At 35.1% G+C, this 23,430-nt stretch overlaps 1 protein-coding gene and 1 long non-coding RNA gene across 8 annotated transcripts in view; one reads left to right on the top strand and one right to left on the bottom strand.

The window, feature by feature from the left end:
* The window catches only part of LOC138699385 (uncharacterized), a 206,452-nt gene that overhangs the window by 64,037 nt on the left and 118,985 nt on the right, over positions 1-23,430 (top strand). For 4 of the 7 annotated variants that reach the window (XM_069825236.1, XM_069825264.1, XM_069825227.1 and 1 more), the window contains one exon: positions 20,064-20,148. In XM_069825236.1, coding sequence (XP_069681337.1) covers positions 20,100-20,148 — 49 coding nt within the window. In that variant the 5' untranslated portion in view covers positions 20,064-20,099. Of the gene's footprint in view, positions 1-10,934; positions 11,278-20,063; positions 20,149-23,430 lie in introns of those variants that run through there. The other 3 variants (XM_069825277.1, XM_069825269.1, XM_069825217.1) reach the window with 2 other exon arrangements.
* LOC138699418 (uncharacterized) overlaps positions 1-23,430 on the bottom strand; it is a 69,204-nt gene that overhangs the window by 31,798 nt on the left and 13,976 nt on the right. The gene's annotated exons all lie outside the window — the stretch shown is intronic.

Below are 23,430 nucleotides of genomic sequence, written 5' to 3'. Positions count from 1 at the left end.
ATATGACGTAAGTAAGGTCAGCAGTAGTGAACTTGCGTTTCCCGTGGGAGAGATTAAGAGAGATCAAGAGTTCAGATGACCTTCAAACATCGAGTGAGCAACAATGCTAGATAACCTACATAATTATGATGATAGTGAACTAACTCATAACTATGATGCAACAATAAATTATGACTCAAAGACACGACCAGTGTTGAAATATTATGCAAACATGTCACTTGAATGCAATTTGTGTACTATCCATTTCATTATTAATATTTATATTTAATACATTCCGTTATGCGTACCATATCTATTCTTATTACTGTAATAACTGAAAACAATATATTTCTTAACATTTAAATCTAATTCTAATGTTTAAACCTTGTCTGTAAACAAAAACAAATGTGGATTACCATTGTAATCCAGGTGAGTACTGGCGTTACGGAATTTAACGCGAGTAACGAAGGGTTAAGCAGCCATTATGCACTGCAGGAAGAAAAGAACAACACTTCCATTTCTCCTGCGGTGGTTGAGTGGACTGACCTCCAGCCTGTCACGTAGGCGGCCCGGATTCGAGTTCCGGCCATTGAAAAGTCCACACTGATACTTATGGCTGACAAAGCCGAGGTTGGAGTTTTTCTCCCGTTTTTCCTCATATTAGGTATCTACATCATTCCGTCGCTATTTCTTCATTTCCTCGTCATTCCATAGCACTCCCCGATCGCCCCACAGTGGGGCAACGGGCTTTGAAAGTTGACATTAAATCAGAAACTTTAAGATTTGGTTTCTAAGTTACATGTTTATTTTCGGATTTGTTAGTAGTGTTAAAAAAGGCATAGATCATTTTTCAGTACGTCATTACTTATTCTTATAGAAGTAATATCTGAAGTATGCAAACTTGAAACTTTAATACTGCAAAAAATGAAGTTGTGTTGGAAAGAGTGGGGTGAAGAAAGAATGGTGCTGAAACTGATCAGAGTTGGGTCACTGAAAAAACTGCATACTGAAGGATGCACTGGAAAGAATGGTGAACGGGAGAAGAGTTCGAGGCAGAAGAAGATATCAGATGATAGATGACATTAAAATATAGCCTATGGATCATATGAGAAGACAAAGAGGAAGGCAGAAAATAGGAAATACTGAAGAATGAGTTTGCAGTGAAAGACCTGCCCATGGGAGGAAGCTGTATGTATGTATATATGTATGTATTTTTTTACTTTGTTATTTAACGACACTGTATCAGTTACTAGGTTGTTTAGCGTCGATAGGATTGGTGATAGTGAGATGGTATTTGGCGAGATGAGGCCGAGGATTCGCCATAGATTACCTGGCATTCACATTACGGTTGGGGAAAACCTCGGAAAAAACCCAACCAGGTAATCAGCCCAAGCGGGGATCGAACCCGCGCCTGAGCGCATATTCAGACCGGCAGGCAAGCGCCTTAACCGACTGAACCACGCCTATGTATGTATGTATGTATGTATGTATGTATTGTGCTAACCTTTAAAATAAATTCATCTTCAGAATCCGAAGTGACACCATGGCATTACAATCGTATCCGCTGCTGTCATCAACCACTATGGCAAGAGATCTGCAAGGTTGGAGATTTCAATAACTCTATTGCTTCTTTTGGAGTGTTGAAGGTTTTTCTTTTGCGTAAAGTTCTCTTGCTTGTGATTATGGGACCAGAACTGACTAAAAGTACCTATGTTTAAAATCTCCTTCCCGTCTACATTTCCTTGCGCAATGCTCACGGTCAGGGGCGGCCAGTCCTTAGGGGCCACCGGGTCCGTGCCCCACCAATATTTCGTCTCCCATATATATATATTTTTTTTTTCGCATTTAAAATACGTATATTTTGTTCAGGACATTGTACTGGATTCATAATTGTTTCAGTAAATTTCGTCACATTACGCGATGTGTGTCAGTAAAACGTCAAAGATTGTATGTACGACACTAAATATTGTGAGCTTGGGTCTGCATCAAAGGGCCCCACAACTTGAATCATTTTAGCGCTCAACAATCATAGTGCGCGGCTTGCAATGTTTCATTCGCTACTGACGAAAATGCACGAAGTATTACGAAGTTGCGAGTTTATGGCTTCGTTTGGGGCCTGTCCAAGCTGGTCCGCCTGACGAAGGGGAGCAACTGTCGCAGATATTTGTTGTTCTGTGAGTTAATTCTAGAAAATGCTTGTAAGTTTAAAATATTTGGGGCAGTAAATATCGCAGCACAAATTGATTCCGCGGTCAAAATTTCAATCTAGAAACACAACGAACAGGTCACAAAAAAAAAAAAAAAACAGGCATATACTAGGCAGGGTAATTGATTCTTTAGCCTTTGCGGAACTCACGAATTATCACTGAGGGGTCATAACAAAAATCAGGGATCGGCAAATCGGGGAAATTTGTTAGATTTGTTATCTTTACTTGCCATCCTTGATAGAGTATTGAATGAACACTTAAACAGTACTTCTGTTTTTAAATATACTTCACACACTATACAAAATTAATTATTAGACAGTAAGTATGAGATTTACATCGAAAATCTGAAGCAGGACATTAATTCTACAGATTTTTTTGCTGTGCAGGCTAACGAAACAACAGACATAACATGCAAAAACCAATTTGTTATTATTTTGAGGTATATAAAAGGTTGTGAACCTGTGAAAAGATTTCTTTTAAAGAGGTATACAATCGCACGGCTAACGGTCTGAGCGAGGCTCTAAAACAAAGTCTACAACCTTTCAGTTTAGAAAATAAACTCATAGCTCAAGCATATGATGGTGCTGCAGTAATGAGTGGAAACCAGGGTCGGGCCCAGACTTTGATGTAGAAAACATATCCTTATGCGAAATTTGTTCACTGCTACGCTCACCAACTTAATTTATTTATAAAAAGTGCATATTTAAAACGCATTAAATCAGCGAAGTTGTTTTTTGCAAATATGAGTTCACAACATCCTTCTCTACTTCACCTAAACGCAGTGACCTACTGCGATCTGTGTGCAGTAAGCGCATATCAACTGTTTCAGCAACACGATGGAACTTTCAGTCCCGAGTTGTATCCTCCGTTAAGGGAAATAAAGCGGAACTATTGAAATGCTTCGAAAAGATTGAAGAGGGAAATGTCTCAAATGAATGGGATGATATAACAGAGAGAGAAGCTTTTGTCCTAAAAACTTATTAAATAATAATACATTTTTGTTTTTTCTCAGTTTCTTTTATGACTTGATGAAACATGTTGATAAATTATACAATATAATACAGATGCAAACTGCAAATAGATTGAGCATATCTGATGCATTACAACATTTTGAGTCAGCTGTAATGGAAATGAGAGATGACACTAACAGATATGAAATAAATGTCGATGAAGAAGAAGAAGAAGAAGAAGAAGAAGAAGAAGAAGAATGTTCGTTTCCTCCAAGAAAAAGGCTGAAACTCAGTAAGCAAGTAAATCTGTCAGCAGATGCCAAAGAAGAATGCGATATCATTATCAACAAATTCAATGGACGTTTCCTGCAGTCACATATATTTGATAACTTTAATATAGCCAACTTGATTCAAAGAAATTTGCTTCACCGACCTGGCTGATATTTTCGTAAAAAATTACAGTTCTTTAATTTGGAAAGAAAATGTATTAATGAATTATCAGTGAGCTATCGAAATGATACATTTAAAGACATTTCCTCTGTGTGTGATTTGTTCAATTTTTTTTATAGATTACTCCTCTGAAGATTCATTCTCTGAAGTGGGCAAAGCCTTCGAATCGCACTAACAACACCTGTTTCAACAGCTGAGTCAGAATGGAGTTTCAGCACATGAAACAGGACAAACACATTTCTCAGAAATACAGTGGGTCAAGATAGGCTGAATTCGTTGGCTTTCTGTTCCATTCATAAGGAGCATCTCCATAAAATTCCGAACTTCAAGAACAGTTTGCCAGCCAGTACAGACGAGCACATCTTTATAAATAATTCTGCAAATTGGAGAGTTTAATATTGGATTTGCGCTATTATGTAGTTGGTAGTTTTAGTTATATTATGCCGAAGTAATTTTTAAGCAGAAACAATTAACTAAAATGAGATAAAGAATCTCCATTCATTATTTAACGTATACTGCAAAATTTGTAAATTATATGGCCCCACAAACAAAAATGATCACGAAGGTGATATAATAGTGCAGGTCAACAAATGTGCGATAATAATTTCAAGCAAAAATTGTTTCGGAGCCGGATATCGATCCCGCGACTCTTCGTTTAGCGCACGAATGCTCTACCGACCGAGCTATCCCAGGAACTATACATGACACCGTCACAATTTTTCCTTTATATTCACAAACTCAAATGGGCTGACAAGACGCCAGTACCCAACTTTGAGTGCACACAAATTCTGTGTGACTTAAATTGTGGCTTCTGTTAACGTACCTGCAGTAACAGGAGGCCACAGTTTAAGTCACACAGAATTTGTGGGCACTCAAAGTTGGGTTCTGGCCTCTTGTCAGCCCATTTGAGTTGTGTGGATATAAAGGAAAAATTGTGACAGTGGCGTGTATAGTTCTTGGGGTTGCTCAGTCGGTAAAGCATTCGTACGTTAAGCGGAGGGTCTCGGGATCGATACCCGGCCTCGGAATAATTTTTCCTTTAAATTATTAAAACCTACTTTACAGGGAGCAACTACCTGAAAGCCAGATTGGCATGTGCGATAATAGTTTACTGCATATTAAGGGAGAGACACGCATGACTTTTTCCAAGGTTCATGGACCATAAATGCACCAAGGGAAAAATTGTGTTTCGATCCCATGGTGGGTATATTATTTTTTCCACGACCGGGAGTAAATTCTTGCATTTTATTTATGAAATTTTTATTATTGAAGTTCGCTGGAGCTGTTTCGTTGAGTGCATATGCACAGATGCAAAGGAAATTTGTGTTTGTATCCAATGCCTACCCACTTCACTTGCGTGATTCGGGTTCCGCATATTGCGGATAGATGGCGGGACTGTGCCCCATTTTTAAAGTTGCACATAACTTCGGCGGTCCACGCTATGCATGGTGCGTATCTGTGTAGAGTTATGTCGTGTACTGAAGTGAGTATATGTGTGTCATAGCAACAAAGATTGATATATGCAATAATAATATGTTTCATTGTTACGTTATATTTCGCTCCCGATTTTTGTAACCTAGAAACAGATATTCACTTCCGGTTATGGAAAATAGTTATATAAAAGTGACTAACATTGATAATTATTTGTGAGCGAGATGTTTATGACATGAACGCAAAGCGTCAATGCCTAATTTCTCACGAACATATAATGAAGCTTTAGCTACGTGTAATATACAAAGTTTCACCTTATTCTAGTAATTATTGTAATTATTTTCCCTCTCATCATATAATACTAGGTACCCATAAAGAATTATTGTTTAAAACCTGAGTGTGATATAAGAATTTCTTTAGATCTAGATTCATTTTTCGGGCTGAGAGGCAGTGGTCTATTGGTTGGTTTTCTACCAGACGTTTCGTCTGCAACTGCGGCAGACATCTTCAGTGGAGTGGTATCCGAGGCCGCAAAACTCTTCTCGGCGTACCCGAGGCAATCTAGATCTATAGACTCCGGCCGTGAAAGCCTACACTACAAGAATTTCTTTGTTGCTAAGTTACTGATAAAATGTTTGTTTCTAATCAGCAAATTATTTCACATGTGAAGCAATGAGCTATTTCTGACAGTTGCTAACAGTTTGATGAACAGCACATTATGCCAATACTCTATAGGATAACATAATAGTAATTTATAGTACAGGAGAGTAAAATAAGATTTTATTCGTGAATGGAAAGTTTAGAGTCCGAGGCGAAGCCGATGGTGATAATTTCGTCGCGCTATAGCGTACAATAAAAAATTTATCCATTACTGGCATCTAAATTTAATTTTATTATAGGCCTTTTATTTGTGATATGTGCTTTGTGAAGAAGTTATAAATGAATGAATGTATGGATTTTATTGTTGCTATCGAAAGCGTGATTAAAAAAAATCCATTGCTGTGACTAAAACCATTGTTTAGGTTGCTAAGAACGGTGAAATAAAGACCAGTTTACATATTAATCATGGATAAAGTAATTTACTGTTTGTTATGACAGTGAATAAACACTTTTCATTGTAAGAAGAATATTGAATTTCTGTTAAAATTTCGTCGCTGTGCCGCTATGCTTTTTTTTTTCGCAGTGTAGAATGAGGCCAGTGTTGCTAACCTTTATCAACAACCATTTCCATAAAGGGATCTAAATTTTCCCATAATAGTTATTTATGCAACAAGTGGATAATCTTAATGATTATGGGATGAGTGAATATTTGTCGTACGAACGATAGTGAGGCGAAAATTTTCACGAGCTGGATACAGCACTTCATAGCATCTTAGCATTATAAATTGTAGGAAAGAAATTATTAAAGAAATTCAATTCGGGATCCATAGCTGACAAATTGTCTTCATATGTTCGTATCGATTAGTTGCGTCTGGCCTTAGTATTGCGTAAAGAGTAATGAATTACCTTGCAGGTTATGTTACAAATGTTCCTTTATTTTGTCAATATAGTTTCTCTGAACAACAGAACTGTTTTATGTGATATTACAAAAGTGATATAAAATTGTTAAAGATTGGAAATAAATTATACGTTACCTTCTGTCCTGCATTTCATTTCTTGTTACGTCGCGCGTAGAAGCGATAACCAAGATAACAAGCATGCCGGTATTACGTCATAGCAAATACGTCATTGCTTTTATCGGCACGCGTGCTATAATAAGTCAATTACGCACGATTTTCGATGTAGTAATAACCTGTTTATAATGCTAGGATGGCATAAAACTATTTAATTCCCATATTTTCTCCCACATCATAACATAGTAACCTACTATTATTTCACTTTCATAATACACAAGCATTCATATTTTCACCACCTCATTTAATAGAACTGTCAACCTCTGAGTCCAAGCAAAAGAAAAATATATACTGCAAAAAAACATAGTAATAATAATAATAATAATAATAATAATAATAATAATAATAATAATAACATAACAGAAAAGTACAATAATTGTTTCAATAATTTTCATGTGACATTGCGATCAATATTCCTTAGAATTATTACATCAATGACTGGCATAACAACATTAAACATTTATATATAAGTAATTTCGAATTATTAAATACATCTTACTGAATAATTTCAAATGAGCATCTTCAACCTGATAGTCAATACAATGACTCTAGTAGTTTATAAATGCTTCTGACAACACATATTTGCATGAAGAGATTCAACTCCAAGTTTTTTTTTTACCTTGACATCTGTGGCAATTGAAAAAATTCTCTTTTAGCACTGCATTGGAATGGGCCATTAAAAGTCCAAGTTTAGCTAATTTACAAAGATTTTCAAAGACTGGGTTTTCGTCAAAATCTTTTACTTTTCTCCACAACAAAACAAACTGACAAAAACCGCAGTCCTTAGTGCTCACACAAGTGGAATCAAATGCGTTAGTTTTCATTTGAAGAGTTTGCGGGAAAAACGATGAATGTCACAGTTTTCTTAAGGTTGATGTCATCTAATTCAATGGATTACTGCGAAATTTAGTGTTGTTCTTATGAAAAATGGTAAAAGGGAAAATTATCATCACGAATACAGTAATCCTTTCCTTTATTTTCTATAGAAACAGCACTACATCTTGCAGTTATAGACTCAATTAGATCATTATGCAATCCTTAATAGAAATGTGACATTCATCGTTTTTCCCGCAAGCTCTTCATTTGTTATTTTAAATTAAAGCATTGTTGGCGTTCTGTCAGTGCCGGTTGTTTTCTAACCGGTAATCTGTCCTTTACTGCAACAATATAGAAGCTTACAATATATTTTTAAATATCCTTATACACACAGTTTTTATTTCTCCACAACTTAAATATTAACATTTAAGAATCGTAATAAACTTACTGTATGTGTTCTTTTCTAATGGTTACAAATTTTCTACTTTTAATACCCATTAAAATTTCTTAAAACCTCCCCATTTCTTTGTATTTTCTCCCATTTTTCCAGTTTCTACATCTCTTTCAAGAATTTCCCACAAAATGGGAAAATTCCCACAGGTTGGCAACACTGAATGAGGCAGTGAAAAAGTTGTTGGAATGTTGTTAGTGGCAATCAGAGAAATGCGAGTGTAATGGCCCCTGCTGCGGCTGTTGGTAAGAGTTTGAAAGTCGCCTGCTCATAGAAAGTAGAGCAGTAAAGCAAAACACAAAGTAAGTGTGTTGTAACATTACAGTTTTATACAGTACCTACCTGTATTCTTAGGCACGCATGGAAGCTGCAGAGAACAAGGAAGATTGAGAGTAGGCCTAACATTTAGAAAGGAACAAGAAGCAGAGACGTAGGGCCCAGAAATCGGTTCTATATTGAAGACATTATTTAATTTTGAATAAAGTTCATATTTCATTAATGAATTCCAAACCTACACTATTTACAGCATTCTTACAATAGTCGTGTTTCTTTCAACAAGCACTTCTCAAGTTGTAATAATTTTTTTCTTTCCGATGTTGCAACGTTAATCCCCACTCAGCTTCTCCAACACGTGCTCAGCTCTTTCTATCCTCGTCTCGCAAGAACACTGTGCAAGTCATAATTTAAATTTAGTTCTGAATGATTCCGTTAGTGACATTTTAGAAATAAGAGACTTTTACACAACTGTAGAGCAAGTTATGTGTCTTAGTGAAAGTTCACTGTTTGCAAAAATTAAATATTTAAATAAAATGGGACAACCAATCGCACACGAAAAAAAAACTCTGTTCTACGAGATGGTCTTAGTGATTTGATAGCTTATTCGCGCTAGAAAGTGGATTTTTGCAGGTGATGATATGCCTTGAGAATATAATTATGTTCTTTTAACAAATCTTCAGAAAAAATACAGTTATGCTTGTGTTACAGTGTAAAATATTACAGTGCACCAGTATTGTTTCAAAATATTTACAAGAAAAGTCCATTAATTTATTGATGGCCACATCACTGTTAAAACAAGCCCGAAATAATATAATAGAATTGACGCAGCAATTTTCGAGTAGGGTAAAGTTACCTAATGTCGTGATACACCTAATTCCGTGATACCTTTTACAACTGAATGTCAGTCAATGCTTTGCCGTTCGATCATAGCGCCAGACATCTTTCTCATAAGAGTGGATATTTCACCTACTTTTGAGACATCGGTGAACTTCCTAGCAAGATACCCAATCCCGTGATATTCAGTTGAAAAATATATCACGGAATTAGGTGTATCACCACATTAGGCAACTTTACCCTACTGGTTTAGAAGAAGTAAAGGAAATTTCGAATTCCTGGACAATATACCCTGTTTTCAAAACAACACAGCAACGTCATGCTAAGAAGTTCTTTGATGAATTGGAAGTTGACGAGCGAACACAGAACGCAGAAGAAAGGTTCAGAGTATTTGCGTTTAATGGTTGCCTGGACATAATAAATCAGCAGCTTTTAAAGTACGCTTTGAAAGAATGAACCACATCTCAGCGGAATGAATTCTCGCTGCTCCTGCCATCAAAACGGAAAAAGAAGCGATCAAAAAAGTAACATACTTAACGAATATTATGCCACAGATTTATCTCTTAATTTTTAACAACTGATTAGTTTTCGGTCCATAATGTTGGAAGAGATTCATACTAAACTTTCAACAATAAAGGAACTGGCAGAATTGTTAATTGTAGAATATCCTGCTATTGCCAGCATTGTTCCTGGTTTGTGTACAGTTCTACAGATTTTTCTCACTTCTCCAGTCTACAGCAACGGCCGAACGCTCACCGACTAAAATTAATAAAAACTTAACTGCGTGTAGTGCAATATCGCAGATGAGATTCAATTCATTATCCATAATAGCCATTGAGAGTGAAGAAAGCAGGAATATTGACTCAAGAAAGTCGCCAGTGAGTTCCTGTCGACGAAGCACAGGCGTTTTGGAAAATTGTGAGACAGTTGTCCGTTATTATTATTTGGTAAGTTCAAATTCACCATTAAAATAATATGGCATGTATAGTTGCACAGGATACATTGTTAACACAGCAACACAACTTTGGACGTGAGAGGATGTGAGAAGCGGAGTCCAATGGAAAATTTTGCGTGGGGCTACGCTTTCTTAGTTATATTACAGACAAGAAGCAACAGAAATAAGACGAATATTGAAAAGTACACACATTACAGATCATTCTTTAAGTATTGCTGAGAATTTAAATCTAGAGTACTGACACAGAAACACAGATACGAAGGAAGCTTATGTATAATCAAAAGGTGTAAGAAAAATGAAAGCAACATGTATTCAGAATGGTCGCATTTGAAGGTTGTGCTGCGCTGAAAGATTGTTCAGTACTGCAGTAATATTTTACATCACATGAGAAGCTACTGTTAAAATAGTACAAAGAATTCAAAAACGTTGTTCAGTCAGTATCGTTGCTTACGAGATCTTCACAGCAGTGTGAATATTGTAAAAATACTACTCTACTTACAATAATTAGTGTTAGTATTCAAGGCAGATGTTATTGTTAAAATAATATAAGCAATTACAAATTTTATTCAGTGAGCAGACTTTACATCCGTGTAACTATTGTAAATAGCGAAAGCACTGCTCTTGTTACAATTGGTTTTAGTATTAGTATTCAAGTTCAGACAGAGTGTAAAAAGTATGTTAGCAACAAATGCGTGTAGTATTTCATTACTGCAGTGGAGCACGCTGAATAAAACAAAAAAAAAAAAGCTACAAGGAAAAAACTTCAGCGATTCAATCCTAAGCGGAAGAACATTATTTCATTGTAATTCTGGTTCTAAAATCCTTGACTATTTCCTCCACTTTGTTGTGAGTAAATCTGTCGCTCATAGATCCCAGTCGCTCATACGATTCGCGGGCTGTAACACGTGATCTTTCGCACAGTAGACTGACCCGCCATGTAGTAACTAAATCATATGGAAAACGGTGAAAGTCGGACAGGTTTGTGTACTCAGTTGTGCAATGTCACTCCTCGTGTTCTTGTGTATGTGTTACCACAGACCGAAAATGAAGAGCTAATATTTAAATCTGTGCGAAGTGTATTGTAATATCCCAGGGTCTGTTTAGCCTAACAGGGTGTGTACTGCCGCGCACATGCGCACAAAGCTCCCGACAACAGACACCTCCCTACAATAACACATCGCTATTGTTACCCACTCTATCATCAGCTCCTCGTGCGGGCGGTGAGATCGGATTACGGCTTGTGAGAACAGTACCGGTACGTATCACTCGATTGCATGTGTTCTTGGAGGCTTTCATTCTATTTACCGTGCCATCATATTTATATTTGAATTGCTTCATAAAGAAAGGGCATCAGTCACATTTTTTTCGAAATTGAGTTAACATTGAATTTCCCATCTTCAATGTTCAACAAATCGTTTTATCAAGCAAGGAAGCCAGTTCAACGTTTCCTTCATTGTTATATTGTGATCGGAATGTGAGCATTTTGTAAAGGAAGGGCATCGGTCCGGACAGTTTTTCTTCATTTCCCACAACTTAGCTAAAATGGACTGATGCTCTTTCTTTATGAAGCAATTCATTTGTAATAATTAGACTTCAGACTTTAGGCTTAAATGCCTTTTTTGTATAGGAATAAGGTAAAACTAATTAAATATCTTCACATTTTAAATAAAGTATGAACGTTTGGAGGGATTTTATAATACTTAAATGCCTATTTTTTCCAATTGTCACCTATTTTAAGGGGTTAAGTACAGCTTACAGCAGTAAAATTTTGGAAATATTAAACATTTTTTCCTCCATTATTGTAACTTGTACAATAACGAAAATTAGTATGTGTAAAACATTGTCTTTCTACTACATGAAAAAAATAGTTTTACGATTTAAACAAGTTATATATTTCCTTTCAAAATTCAAAATGGTGGCAATTCACCGTGCAGTGATAAGCGTTTCCCTTATAACTCAAAAACTATCCAACATTCTGTGATGAATGTTTTTTTTGTGTATTTATGCTTGTCATAAATATATATAATATAATGCAAAATCACTTCTCTACATTTGATAGACTGTCTGATAAAAAATAAATTTATTTTACAAATGGTCAAATATCAGTATTTTCTCCTAACATAAAATAAAAGAGTATTATTTATTAAGGAATGTAGTTGAAAGAGCATGATATTGTAAACATCAGTTTCAGAAATGAAATAAAGACGAGAGAATATGGAAAAGTTAACAAGTTTATGAGTTATGAGGGAAACGCTTCATCACTGCACAGTGAACAGCCACCATTATATATATATATATATATATATATATATAGAGGGTAGAGTAGCATAAATCGCACTGCTTCCTAAATGGCACCACTGCTAGTTTAAAAAAAGTTACTGTAATAGTGTAGCATCTAGTGGTATTATTACAATCTACCATATGAACTTCCACCATGTCACTTGACTTCTGCCACTTCTTTGTGCTAGCAACATGGTGATAGAGTATTTAATATAATCGCTCAGGTGGATGTATATTTAGCTAACATTTTGTAACTAAATAACGGATTTGTATGCAAAGGAATCCATAATCTTAAGATGTTATTGGTTAAAAGAAATATTAAAGAACATTTAACTTAGTACGATTTTCGAACATGTGGTGATTATAGGCTAGAATGAAGGAAATAATAACTTATGACGTAGTTTCTTAATTCGCACCACTTTGTAGGTGCCTAATTCGCACCGGTGCGATATGAGCAACTGTAGCAATTCTAGCCGTACAAATGAAGGCCCAAAAATTTTAACTGAACGAGGAATGCATCAGGTGGGTGCAATATCAAGTGGTGAAAAGGGCGTTAATATAACAAGTGTGTGTTGTACAAGCGCACCAGATATTTTGTGCCACATATGAAAATTTTTAAACGTCAAACAGTGCATCCTACATTATTAGCTGGTGTTCTTCCAGGACCGTTATTTGTTTGCTCTGATTCAGGTTACATCAACAGTGAACTATTTGTCGAATAGCTCAAACATTTTATTTGCCACTCTTTTTCAGATTTAGATTTATTGAAATTCAACTAATACTAATACAAATAAATAATGAAAAATAAAATATAGCGCAAAAGCACATCACAATAGAAATAAAAGTGAAAGAAAGAAACACACACTCCCTTCCGTTAAGGTTCAAAATCATACTTAAACTACATACGGAATTTCTTACAATATTCATATTATAATTATCGTATTTAATAAAATTGGTCACACTCGGAAAAGCAAGATGCTTGAGATCGAGTGTTACAACATTGAAACTGTATGGAAAAAAAAATAATCACAACTGCGATTGAACTGTTAACTGTAATTACGCATAAAATTAAAAAGAAAAAAAAAAACGTAATATTGCATCTACATAAACGTACTAAGTTAAGGATACGACATTGTTAAAGTGACAAAAAATAACGAATAAAAATTTATATGATATTATAATTTTAAGAACAATTCAAGCACTTGTCTTTTCAATAATTTGTTTAATAATTTCAGTTTTGGATACCTCTTTATAAAATCATTATACAATATTTGCCTGAAATTAGAACTGTGGATTAGATCTGCTTCAGTCTTATATTTTGGTTCAACGAGTGGGAGCGAAATGTCATATCTTCTTGTATTGTGGCCATGATTGGATAATATAAATTTAGGATGTTATTTATAGTAGAAATTCAAAATAGTATTACATATAAATTTGTTTACTACTTAAAACATTAGATTATTTGTATATGGGATGTATTATTTGTATAATCAAGTTTTCTTCGAAAACATATTTTAATAATTCTTCTATGTATTATTATTATTATTATTATTATTATTATTATTATTATTATTATTATTATTATTATTATTATTATTACTTCAATAGTACAGGATTAATTAAAGAAAGTATTAAGGGAATTCATATTTTACTTTCAAAACATATAATCATGTGATAAAATAAGTTTTGATTCTATTTACAAATTTCATAAACTTATTTTAGCGGTCACCTGTACTAACGGCCACTTTTTCGAAGAACGTTTACTGGCCGATTTAGATAGGTTTCACTGTAATAAGAAATTATAAATAGGCGTTTTAGGATGTAAAACTTTGAGGTGTTAGGTACAGCTTAGAGCAATATATATATATATATATATTTAGCAATATTCAACTTTTTTCCTCCGTTACTGTAGCTTGTATAATAATAAAAATTGTTAAGTGTAAAACACTGTTCTTCTGCTATATGAAAGAAATATATATAGTTTTACGATTTAAAAAAATTATATAGGGTAAGGTTGCGTATATCGCACCACTTTAGCATTTATAATTTTTATTGAACAATACAATTTTTATTTTCTGCATTCCTTTACAGAAATATATTCCCAGAATATTTATCTTTCATGTAAAAAAAGAAGCCTTGAATTTGATTTAATATTTTTGAAGTAGAATGACATTTTTGAAACACTTGTCAGTGGTGCCATTTAGGCAACTAGTTTCCTAAATAGCACCTGCGGTTTCTTAAATCGCACCTCTTTAACTGCTGGGAACAGGATGAAGGAAAGCTTTTAATATTGAACATATTGAACAGTATTTAATATGAATAATGTAATAAATGCAAATTACAATTTTATTGAAATTAATGAAAAAGAGTAACGCATCTTCAAATGAAATTAAAAAAATAGAGCATAAATTACCTAACATTTAAACTTCCTGAATGTGTTTTTTATTGTTAAACATTTGCCATGTGCTTCACCAGGAAGTTCAGACTGTAAACTGCGTCACCTTTTCTCCACGATTATCTCGAAACCACCTAAGAACTGCTTCATGATTTAGCTGTCTGAAATGGTTTGAAAATAGGAACATCTAAAGGCTGGGACTCTGAGTATTATGACGAGGAAGCTGAAATAGGAGCACATCATTTTCCCGAGATACTCTAGCTTCTAAATTTTTGGAATGGTTCGTATAGGTGGACATACAGAAGCAGCACTTTTTTTCTATGGCAGGTTTGAGTGGCAAATAAAATGCTTGAGCTATTCGACAAATAGTTCACTGTTGATGTAACCTGAATCAGAGCAAACAAATAACGGTCCTGGAAGAACACCAGCTAATAATGTAGGATGCACTGTTTGACGTTTAAAAATTTTCATATGTGGCACAAAATATCTGGTGCGCTTGTACAACACACACTTGTTGTATTAACGCCCTTTTCACCACTTGATATTGCACCCACCTGATGCATTCCTCGTTCAGTTAAAATTTTTGGGCCTTCATTTGTACGGCTAGAATTGCTACAGTTGCTCATATCGCACCGGTGCGAATTAGGCACCTACAAAGTGGTGCGAATTAAGAAACTACGTCATAAGTTATTATTTCCTTCATTCTAGCCTATAATCACCACGTGTTCGAAAATCGTACTAAGTTAAATGTTCTTTAATATTTCTGTTAACCAATAACATCTTAAGATTATGGATTCCTTTGCATACAAATCCGTTATTTAGTTACAAAATGTTAGCTAAATATACATCCACCTGAGCGATTATATTAAATACTCTATCACCACGTTGCTAGCACAAAGAAGTGGCAGAAATCAAGTGACATGGTGGAAGTTCATATGGTAGATTGTAACAATACCACTATATGCTACACTACTACAGTAACTTTTTTTAAACTAGCAGTGGTGCCATTTAGGAAGCAGTGCGATTTATGCTACTCTACCCTATTATGTAAATAAAAGATCGTTTCATATTCTACGACGTCACCACGTATTCAATACACATACACAAACTAAAATTCACAAATCCGAATACTATTTTGATTATAATACATGTATTTGTAATAATGGAGTGATATTCTATTTTTTTCTGATTTGTAATACTGGAGCAATGTTCTTCCCTGGAAAACCTCAGAGGAAGACGTTTATATCCAGACTGCGAAGATCGAAGTATTATTCAGCCGTAATTACAAAACCCGTTTATTCTTAATTATTAATTAATAATGAAAGTAAGAATTTTAATAATTCTAGTACTTTTCACGGAATTCTGAGAGTAAGGCCTTCTCGTTGAAATGTAACACGTAACTTAGTTGGCAATTTTACGGTCTTTTAATAATTTCTGATACCAAAAATACATAGCCTATATTTATATATGTATATATATATTTATATATAACTAACATCTTCTGCGGACCTCTGCAAAAAGTAGTTAAGTGCTTTGTGTGGAGTGTGGTATTGTATGAAACAGAAATATGGACATTACGACGAAGTAAGAGAAGCGACTGGAAGGATTTGAAATGTAGGCCTACATATGGAGAAAAATGGAGCGTGGGAAATGGAGAGACAGAATGAGAAATGAAGCTGTGCTATAAAGAGTGGGTGAATAAAGAATAATGCTAAAACTGATCGGGAAGAGAAAACGGAAATGGCTGGGCCACTGGCTAAGAAGAAACTGCCTACTGAAGGATGTAATCGAAGGAGTGGTGAACGGGAGAAAAGTTTGAGGCAGAAGAAGATATCAGATGATAGACGACATTAAGATACATGGTTCTTATGCAGAGACTAAGGAAGGCGGAAAATAGGAAAGATTGGAGAATGCTGGGTTTTTAGTGAAAGACCTGCCCTTGGGCAGAACACTACGAATGAAATAGTATCACAATGGTCGGCATTTGTTCACTCGCGAGTCAACTCCTTAACACACAATCAGGGAGAAAGGGTAAGGCATTATCTCCCTTTCCTTAGCCGTCACCTGTTCATTGAAAGTTTTATAGTGTCTAAGTAACTTAAATGCAACAGGATCAGTTGTGGAATGGCTTGTGGCTTGTTTTTTTATACGCAGTCTTATAGCTGATGTAATGAAAGTACAGGTATAAATATCACAGATGACTGAACTCATTATCGCATTTCTTTGGAAAATTTATATGACATTTAGGCCTATGCAACTCTTATGTTCTAGAGTTCAAACATTTGCGAATTAATGGATCACAAATGACTAACTGATATGGCGTTTTTTTACCGAGAATTCAGAACGCCTTGACAACTTCAATTGTCGTTTAGGTGGGAATAACGAAAACGTATGTCTGACAGATATATGAAAAGTAAATTTATTAGAAAAAAGTTTCTGTTATTTTCTTTGTGTGCAGTCACTCTCAGATATAATATCTGAAGTGAAAATAACAAATTACTTCCACCTCTTGATTAGACTGAAAGTAAACTTCAACTTTTTAAAAACATGTAAACTGATGTTCAATTCTATAAATTCTATACAGTTCCGTTAGCGTGGATATAAAGAAGGTGAGGCCATATCTTCAACAAGAAGTCGTAGATATACTCCACAAATCTACTGCATCGTATACATTCATGTTATTCGGATGTCTCATTTGTCTCCAGTAATACTTTTCTTATGCAGTGCTAGTTAAAAGTCCCGCACCACCTAAATAACTTTTGAAGTATGTGGTTCAGTGATATGAAACTTGGTGTGTGGGAATAACTATATACTAAGAACTCAATAATGGTATTACCGTGTTTTTTCTACTTCAGGTTTAACCGGAAGTAACTTCAACTCTCTTATTTTAAATGGAACACCCAATATATATATATATATATATATATATATATATATATATATATTTTAATGATACTCATTAATAGCTTTTCAAAAAGTACCCACACTTGATACTTCCGTGCAAATTCAGTGTTGCTAAATCAAGAAAACAGAAAAGTGTATCGAATATTAAAATAATAAAATACTCCTTCCTTAACAAAAACAAAACAAAGCTAGCTCACTTTCTAAATTCTGTGTTCATCTGGTAGCCCTCAGCTGTTTGACAATGTGCCAGTCGATCATAGAAACCATTTAAGGAATGGTTTAACCAGGCTTTAGAAATATCTTGCACACTTCCATTATTCGATGCTCCAGATCTTCTAAGTTGTCGAGTCTTTCTTGATATACACTGACTTCAAATGGCCCCACAAAAAGAAGTCCAAAGGCGAAAAATCTAGGGATATGGCTGGCCATCTTTGTGACCTCTCCTACCAATTCATCGTTGTGGAAAAACCTGGTCCAAATGCTCACGAACATTCTGTCCATAGTGAGCTGGAGCTCCATCTTATTGGAAATAGATGTCACCTCTGGGTATACGATGGTTGACTGGATGTGGAAACAAGTTTGTGATGGCCGGTACTATTTGATTTTGGAGCAATTCCAAGTGTCTATTAGAATTTAGAATTTAGCGTTTCTCAAAAAAAGAAATAAAGGACCAATGATATGGTCACCAATAATACCAACCCAAACATTAAGTTAATAAACATATTTCCATGTATATAAACAATGGATAATCAAATTACAGTAAACAAAAGAAGCGTTTTACCCGTATTTCATGATATAAACAAAGGACAGTCAAATCACAATAAACAAAAGATGCGTTTTACCTGTATTCCATGGATATAAACAAAGGGCAGTCAAATCACAGTAAACAAAAGAAGCGTTTTACTCGTATTATTCGTTAGACCTACACTTTTCTGTTTTCTTGATTTAGCAGCACTGAATTTGTACAGAAGTATGAAGTGTGGATACTTTTTGAAAAGCTCTTAATGAGCATTATTCAAAAATAAAAATATATATATTGGGTATTTCATTTAAAATAAAAGAGTTGGACTTACTTCCGGTTAAACCGGAAGTAGAAAAAACTCGGTAATACCATTATTGAGTTCTTAATAGCTATAGGTTATCCCCACATACCAAGTTTAGTTTCATGTCACTGAACCACATGCTTCAAAAGTTATTTAGGTGGTGAGGGACTTTTAACTAACTCTGTATAAACAATAGCGAAGAATCATAATTGCTCAGTTCCCTGGAGTAGCCCGACATAACGAACACAACAGAGCAGGTGACCCTTCTGGTCATACCTATATGCTCTTGATGGAACCTGTACGTAGTTCCGAAACATTAGAAATGCCAAGTTCCAGGACACGGTGGAATACCCAAAAGTCTATTTGTGTTCACATTCACCGTATAAAACTAAAAATGCATATCATCAGTATAACAGGAATACTATATAGTAATGTCTTCTTTGGAACTGGCAACATCTACTCAATAAAAATATTAACATCAAAACTTGGAGACTTCAACGCTGGTTTAAGAGACAAACATACTTAAAAATTACACTAAATAAATAATGCGTAATTGTGTGATTTCTGCCTACACTCTTAAATTAGGTACACAAGTATCCTTCCTGGATGGACAAGCTTGCTACGATTGTCTTCTTAATGCAAAATCACAGTAGTTGTACAATTTTGTCAGTATCTTCGGTGTGAATTTCAGCGTGACATTAACCCTCTTCATATGAGTTTTTAGGTTTTCACGGTGTCTGCGATTAGAATTAGATTTTTGGATAATCTACCGTGTCCTGGAACTTGACATTTCCAACGTTTCGGAGCTACATCTTGCCTTACTATTGCGTCATGGGTAATACTACACAGATCATGTTAACTACTCTTTTTGTAACAATTGCTCATAGCTTGTTTCCCTCCTGCATTCAAATGATATTAATAATTAATTTTATTAATCTGTTTCACATACTCTTGTATTGCAATATAGGTTATGTTTTTCCAAGTATCTCAACAATTAATTTCCTATAAGAACAGATGTCAATTAGAACCTTTGCTCAACCGTCCGGATTAGTCTGGCGCAACAAATGTAGGCGACCTCTCTTGTCTTACCCTGACGATGAAACCTATATGTAGTTCCGAAACGTTGGAAATGTCAATTTTCAGGACATAGTTGATTAACCAAAAGCCAAATTCTAATATTAACTCTCTTTGTTCATAATAAAATTTACTCGAAATCACCAAAATTTGAACTTGAATTTTTCAGTACTTTAGCAATTCGACTATTCTGATTTAATTACCGAATATTAAAAGTGTTCATACATTGCATTCCAACACACATTTATAATTTTATTAGTAAAGTACGTATTTGCAGTAGAACACTCACATTCAAGTTCAGGGCTCTACATTGCGGCCGTGTGCTAACCAATGTTTCTTTTGCAGAGGTAGCGGTCCTTCTGTCCGGCAAACACTTATAAGATGGCCAGGGAGGTCCCGGAAGTGGTGGAAAAGGTGCAACCTCCGAGTGGTAAGTAAATTTGACATTTTGAAGTAAAATGAAAACGACTTTCAAAATGACACGACACTTTAAGTGAGATATAAGATAGGATAGTCCAGAAGTAATAGTAAATATTTCAGGTGGTGGTACTATGGATTAGGCCTATTCTGAGCAAAAAAGTTCATATAATCATGTGTCCAATTTTCAATGGGTGTCGAAATACAGCTGTTTGAATGTTACGCATAACAAGCCTTACAAATATTCGTAGTAGCTATATGAAGGAATAAAAAATGACTATTTACAAAGGAATAGTGCGTATCGCTCTTATGAAATCGTCCGAGGGCAATAATGTTGATAATGGATACCGAGACACAGCTGTTTGCAGTTAACTTGGCTACAAGGATGGGCATGTTCTTCCAGCATGACGGAGCCCTTGTGCATTTTAGCCGTCAGGTGACACATAATCTAAATCTCACATTCCGGAACGATTGATCGGCGCAGTTGTCACATGCATTTGCCACCATGGTCTCCAGTTCTTCTCCTGTCAATGTTTGTCTGTGACAGTGGATGAAAGTCGAAGTGTATAGAAAAATATATAAACGCAAGGGACGTGTGAATAGTAAAGCCTTCATAAAATAACAAGACGACTTCAGAAGAGCAACACTTATAGTTGTCAATAGAGCGAGAAGGACAGTGCATTGAACTGTTGAAATGAATTCATGCCATTTAAATAAGAATTAAATGTAATAATTTGTATTTCCTTCTTGCCACTTACTGTGCGTAACTTCCAAACAACTGTATCTCCACATCCATTGAAAATTGGACACATGTTTGTATGATGTTTTTTGCTCAGAATAGTCCGCACTGTTACCCCCTAAAATGTTTACTATTCCACCTGCACCACCATGCATTCTCTTCTCGAAATACTCCTAACAAACCCCTCACTGCTAATATTACATGCATTTATAGAGAAGAAGGATTCCATTGCCTTATAAATTGTATCAGTACAATAGATATAGAATGTCTAGAGGTGTAAAATAAAAAGAGGATAAGTAATTAAATAACACTAAATCATTAATCAGCTTCACATATGGTTCACATTTACTTTTGAAATTATTTTCTGCCTCGGATTTATAATACCAAACAACTTATGTATTCTGAAGCTTAATTTATCACATTCATAGAACATATGACATCCAATACTTATGATTTTTTCGTAGTTGTTTTTTATGCACTAAGTATGAATAATTTTATTTGTAAAGCATTTAACAGTTAACGGTAGAATGGTTAGATTCATACGTTACATAATTGCCCTATAATAATTTATGGCTAATGAAATGCTTAACTTTTATTAACAAATTTGTAAAATGGGACGCAATTCGGGAAAATGTGCTTAATTTTCAAATTAATAATAATAATTAATTAAGACATATTTCAATTTCTGTACTTGTAGAATGAAGGAGTATGTGTAAGATATGTAAGCACACAAAACGATCACTTGGAAGCACTGTAGTTTCATAATCAGTGATGTTTCTTAAAAATACACGAATGACGTTTATGTTAATCATAAGTACGTCCCATAGTATTTTTTGTGTAGTTTTTTTATCGACTCCTGAAAAATTGTTCAGCAGTTTCGAATACTCTCTGAAAATAAAATTTCCAAACGTTCACGTGAATATTATGATTTACATAATACACGTTACTGTTCGTTAACAGAAAACTACAGTCACACAGAAAGTGTGCAATATCGGTCTCTGACGTCTTGTCAACCTACTTTAGGGAATAATTGAGCCGAAATCTGGTACAGTTTCTGGGTAGTTCAGTCAGTATAGCGTTGGCGCGCTCAGGCAAAGAAAGATTCCGGATTCGATGCCCGGTCCCGGAACAATTTTTCCCTTGAAATTATTCAAGTCAGCCTTACAGGGACTACACTTGAAAGGCCAAATTTGTATAATACACGTTACTGTTCGTTAACAGAAAACCACAAATTTAAGCCACACAGAAAGTGTGCACTCAATGTGCACGTCTTGTCAACCCATTTGAGGTATGTGGAAATAAAGGAAATAATTGAGCCAGGGTCTGGTAGAGTTTTTGGGTAACTCAGTCTGTAGAGCTTTGGCGTGCCTTGCCAAAGGTCCCGGTTCGATGCCGGCCCCGGAACAATTTTTCCCTTCAAATTATTCATATGCTGTACCTACTTAGAGACTAACCGCAGTATTGTATTATAGAGGCTCTAACAAAAATGTATGTTAAAACTTTAGGGAACCATTCCTCACATGTAGACTATATGAATATGGTTCTGGAAACGCTTTATTTCCTTGTTAGAGCTATTTTTCTACAACTCTGTTTACATTGAGTGATGCGCTAGCTATTTTGTTTTTGTATGGAATACCAAACAATGAAGTGAGCGTCTACATGTAATCAGAATGAATGAATGAATGAATGAATGAATGAATGAATGAATGAATGAATGAATGAATGAATGAATGAATGGAATGAAAAATTGAAGGAGAACCATTACGCAAAAAGCGTCCTTCCAAGATAAATTGGGATTGAGAGGAAGAATTTATGTGAGCTCCAAGCCTGTTGGATACTTGTCTCACTTCGATTTTTGCCGTTCCACTTGAAGGAACATTCAAGCTTCCGATTTTCAGGGGGTATGATTTGGAAAATACCAAAATGTATGTGGAGTGTGTGGGGGAGGGGGGAAACCAATGATGTCTTTTTGTGCATTTCTAACCAGACACTGGCTCTTGGTGTTTTTCTTTCATGTTCGATTACTTCTTAAGGATTCTCACTAGACCTACCACTATAGTACTTTACGTTATCACGTCTTGATTGACTGATATAAAAGCTGTTCTTGTGCCGTTTTTGCGCTTATGTGACTAGGTGACTCAACAGCAATGATGCTCTTGAAAGTGGGACAAAAGAAGTCTATGGGATATTTTCTATCGACTGAGCTTTACCTTGAGAAAAATATGATAAATTTATTGTCGCTTTATAAGATGTTATTTATGTATACCTCCATGAATCCTCTGACGAAATATAACGAAGCAACTCTTGTTGCACTCCTACTAGTGTCCTGCAATGTTCGAACATAAGAGGCAAACAAGACATTAAAAAACTTTGTCTTATTTCTTATGAAAAATTAATCGCAAGTTATGTGCTAAAATTCTTAAGCGATTAAAACATGAGTGAAGGATAGAGAATATTTGTATAACAGCAAATATCAGTGAATATCGAACTTCGCCGTACTCGACAAACTTGAACAGAACATAGCGCCTGTAATGCACGACGCTAACTCCTACATGC

The sequence above is a fragment of the Periplaneta americana genome, chromosome 1 (genome assembly GCF_040183065.1).
Source record: "Periplaneta americana isolate PAMFEO1 chromosome 1, P.americana_PAMFEO1_priV1, whole genome shotgun sequence".
NCBI classification, from domain to species: domain Eukaryota; kingdom Metazoa; phylum Arthropoda; class Insecta; order Blattodea; family Blattidae; genus Periplaneta; species Periplaneta americana.
The sequence above is the reverse complement of the archived record's forward strand: the minus strand, read 5'-3'. Positions and strand labels throughout refer to the sequence as shown.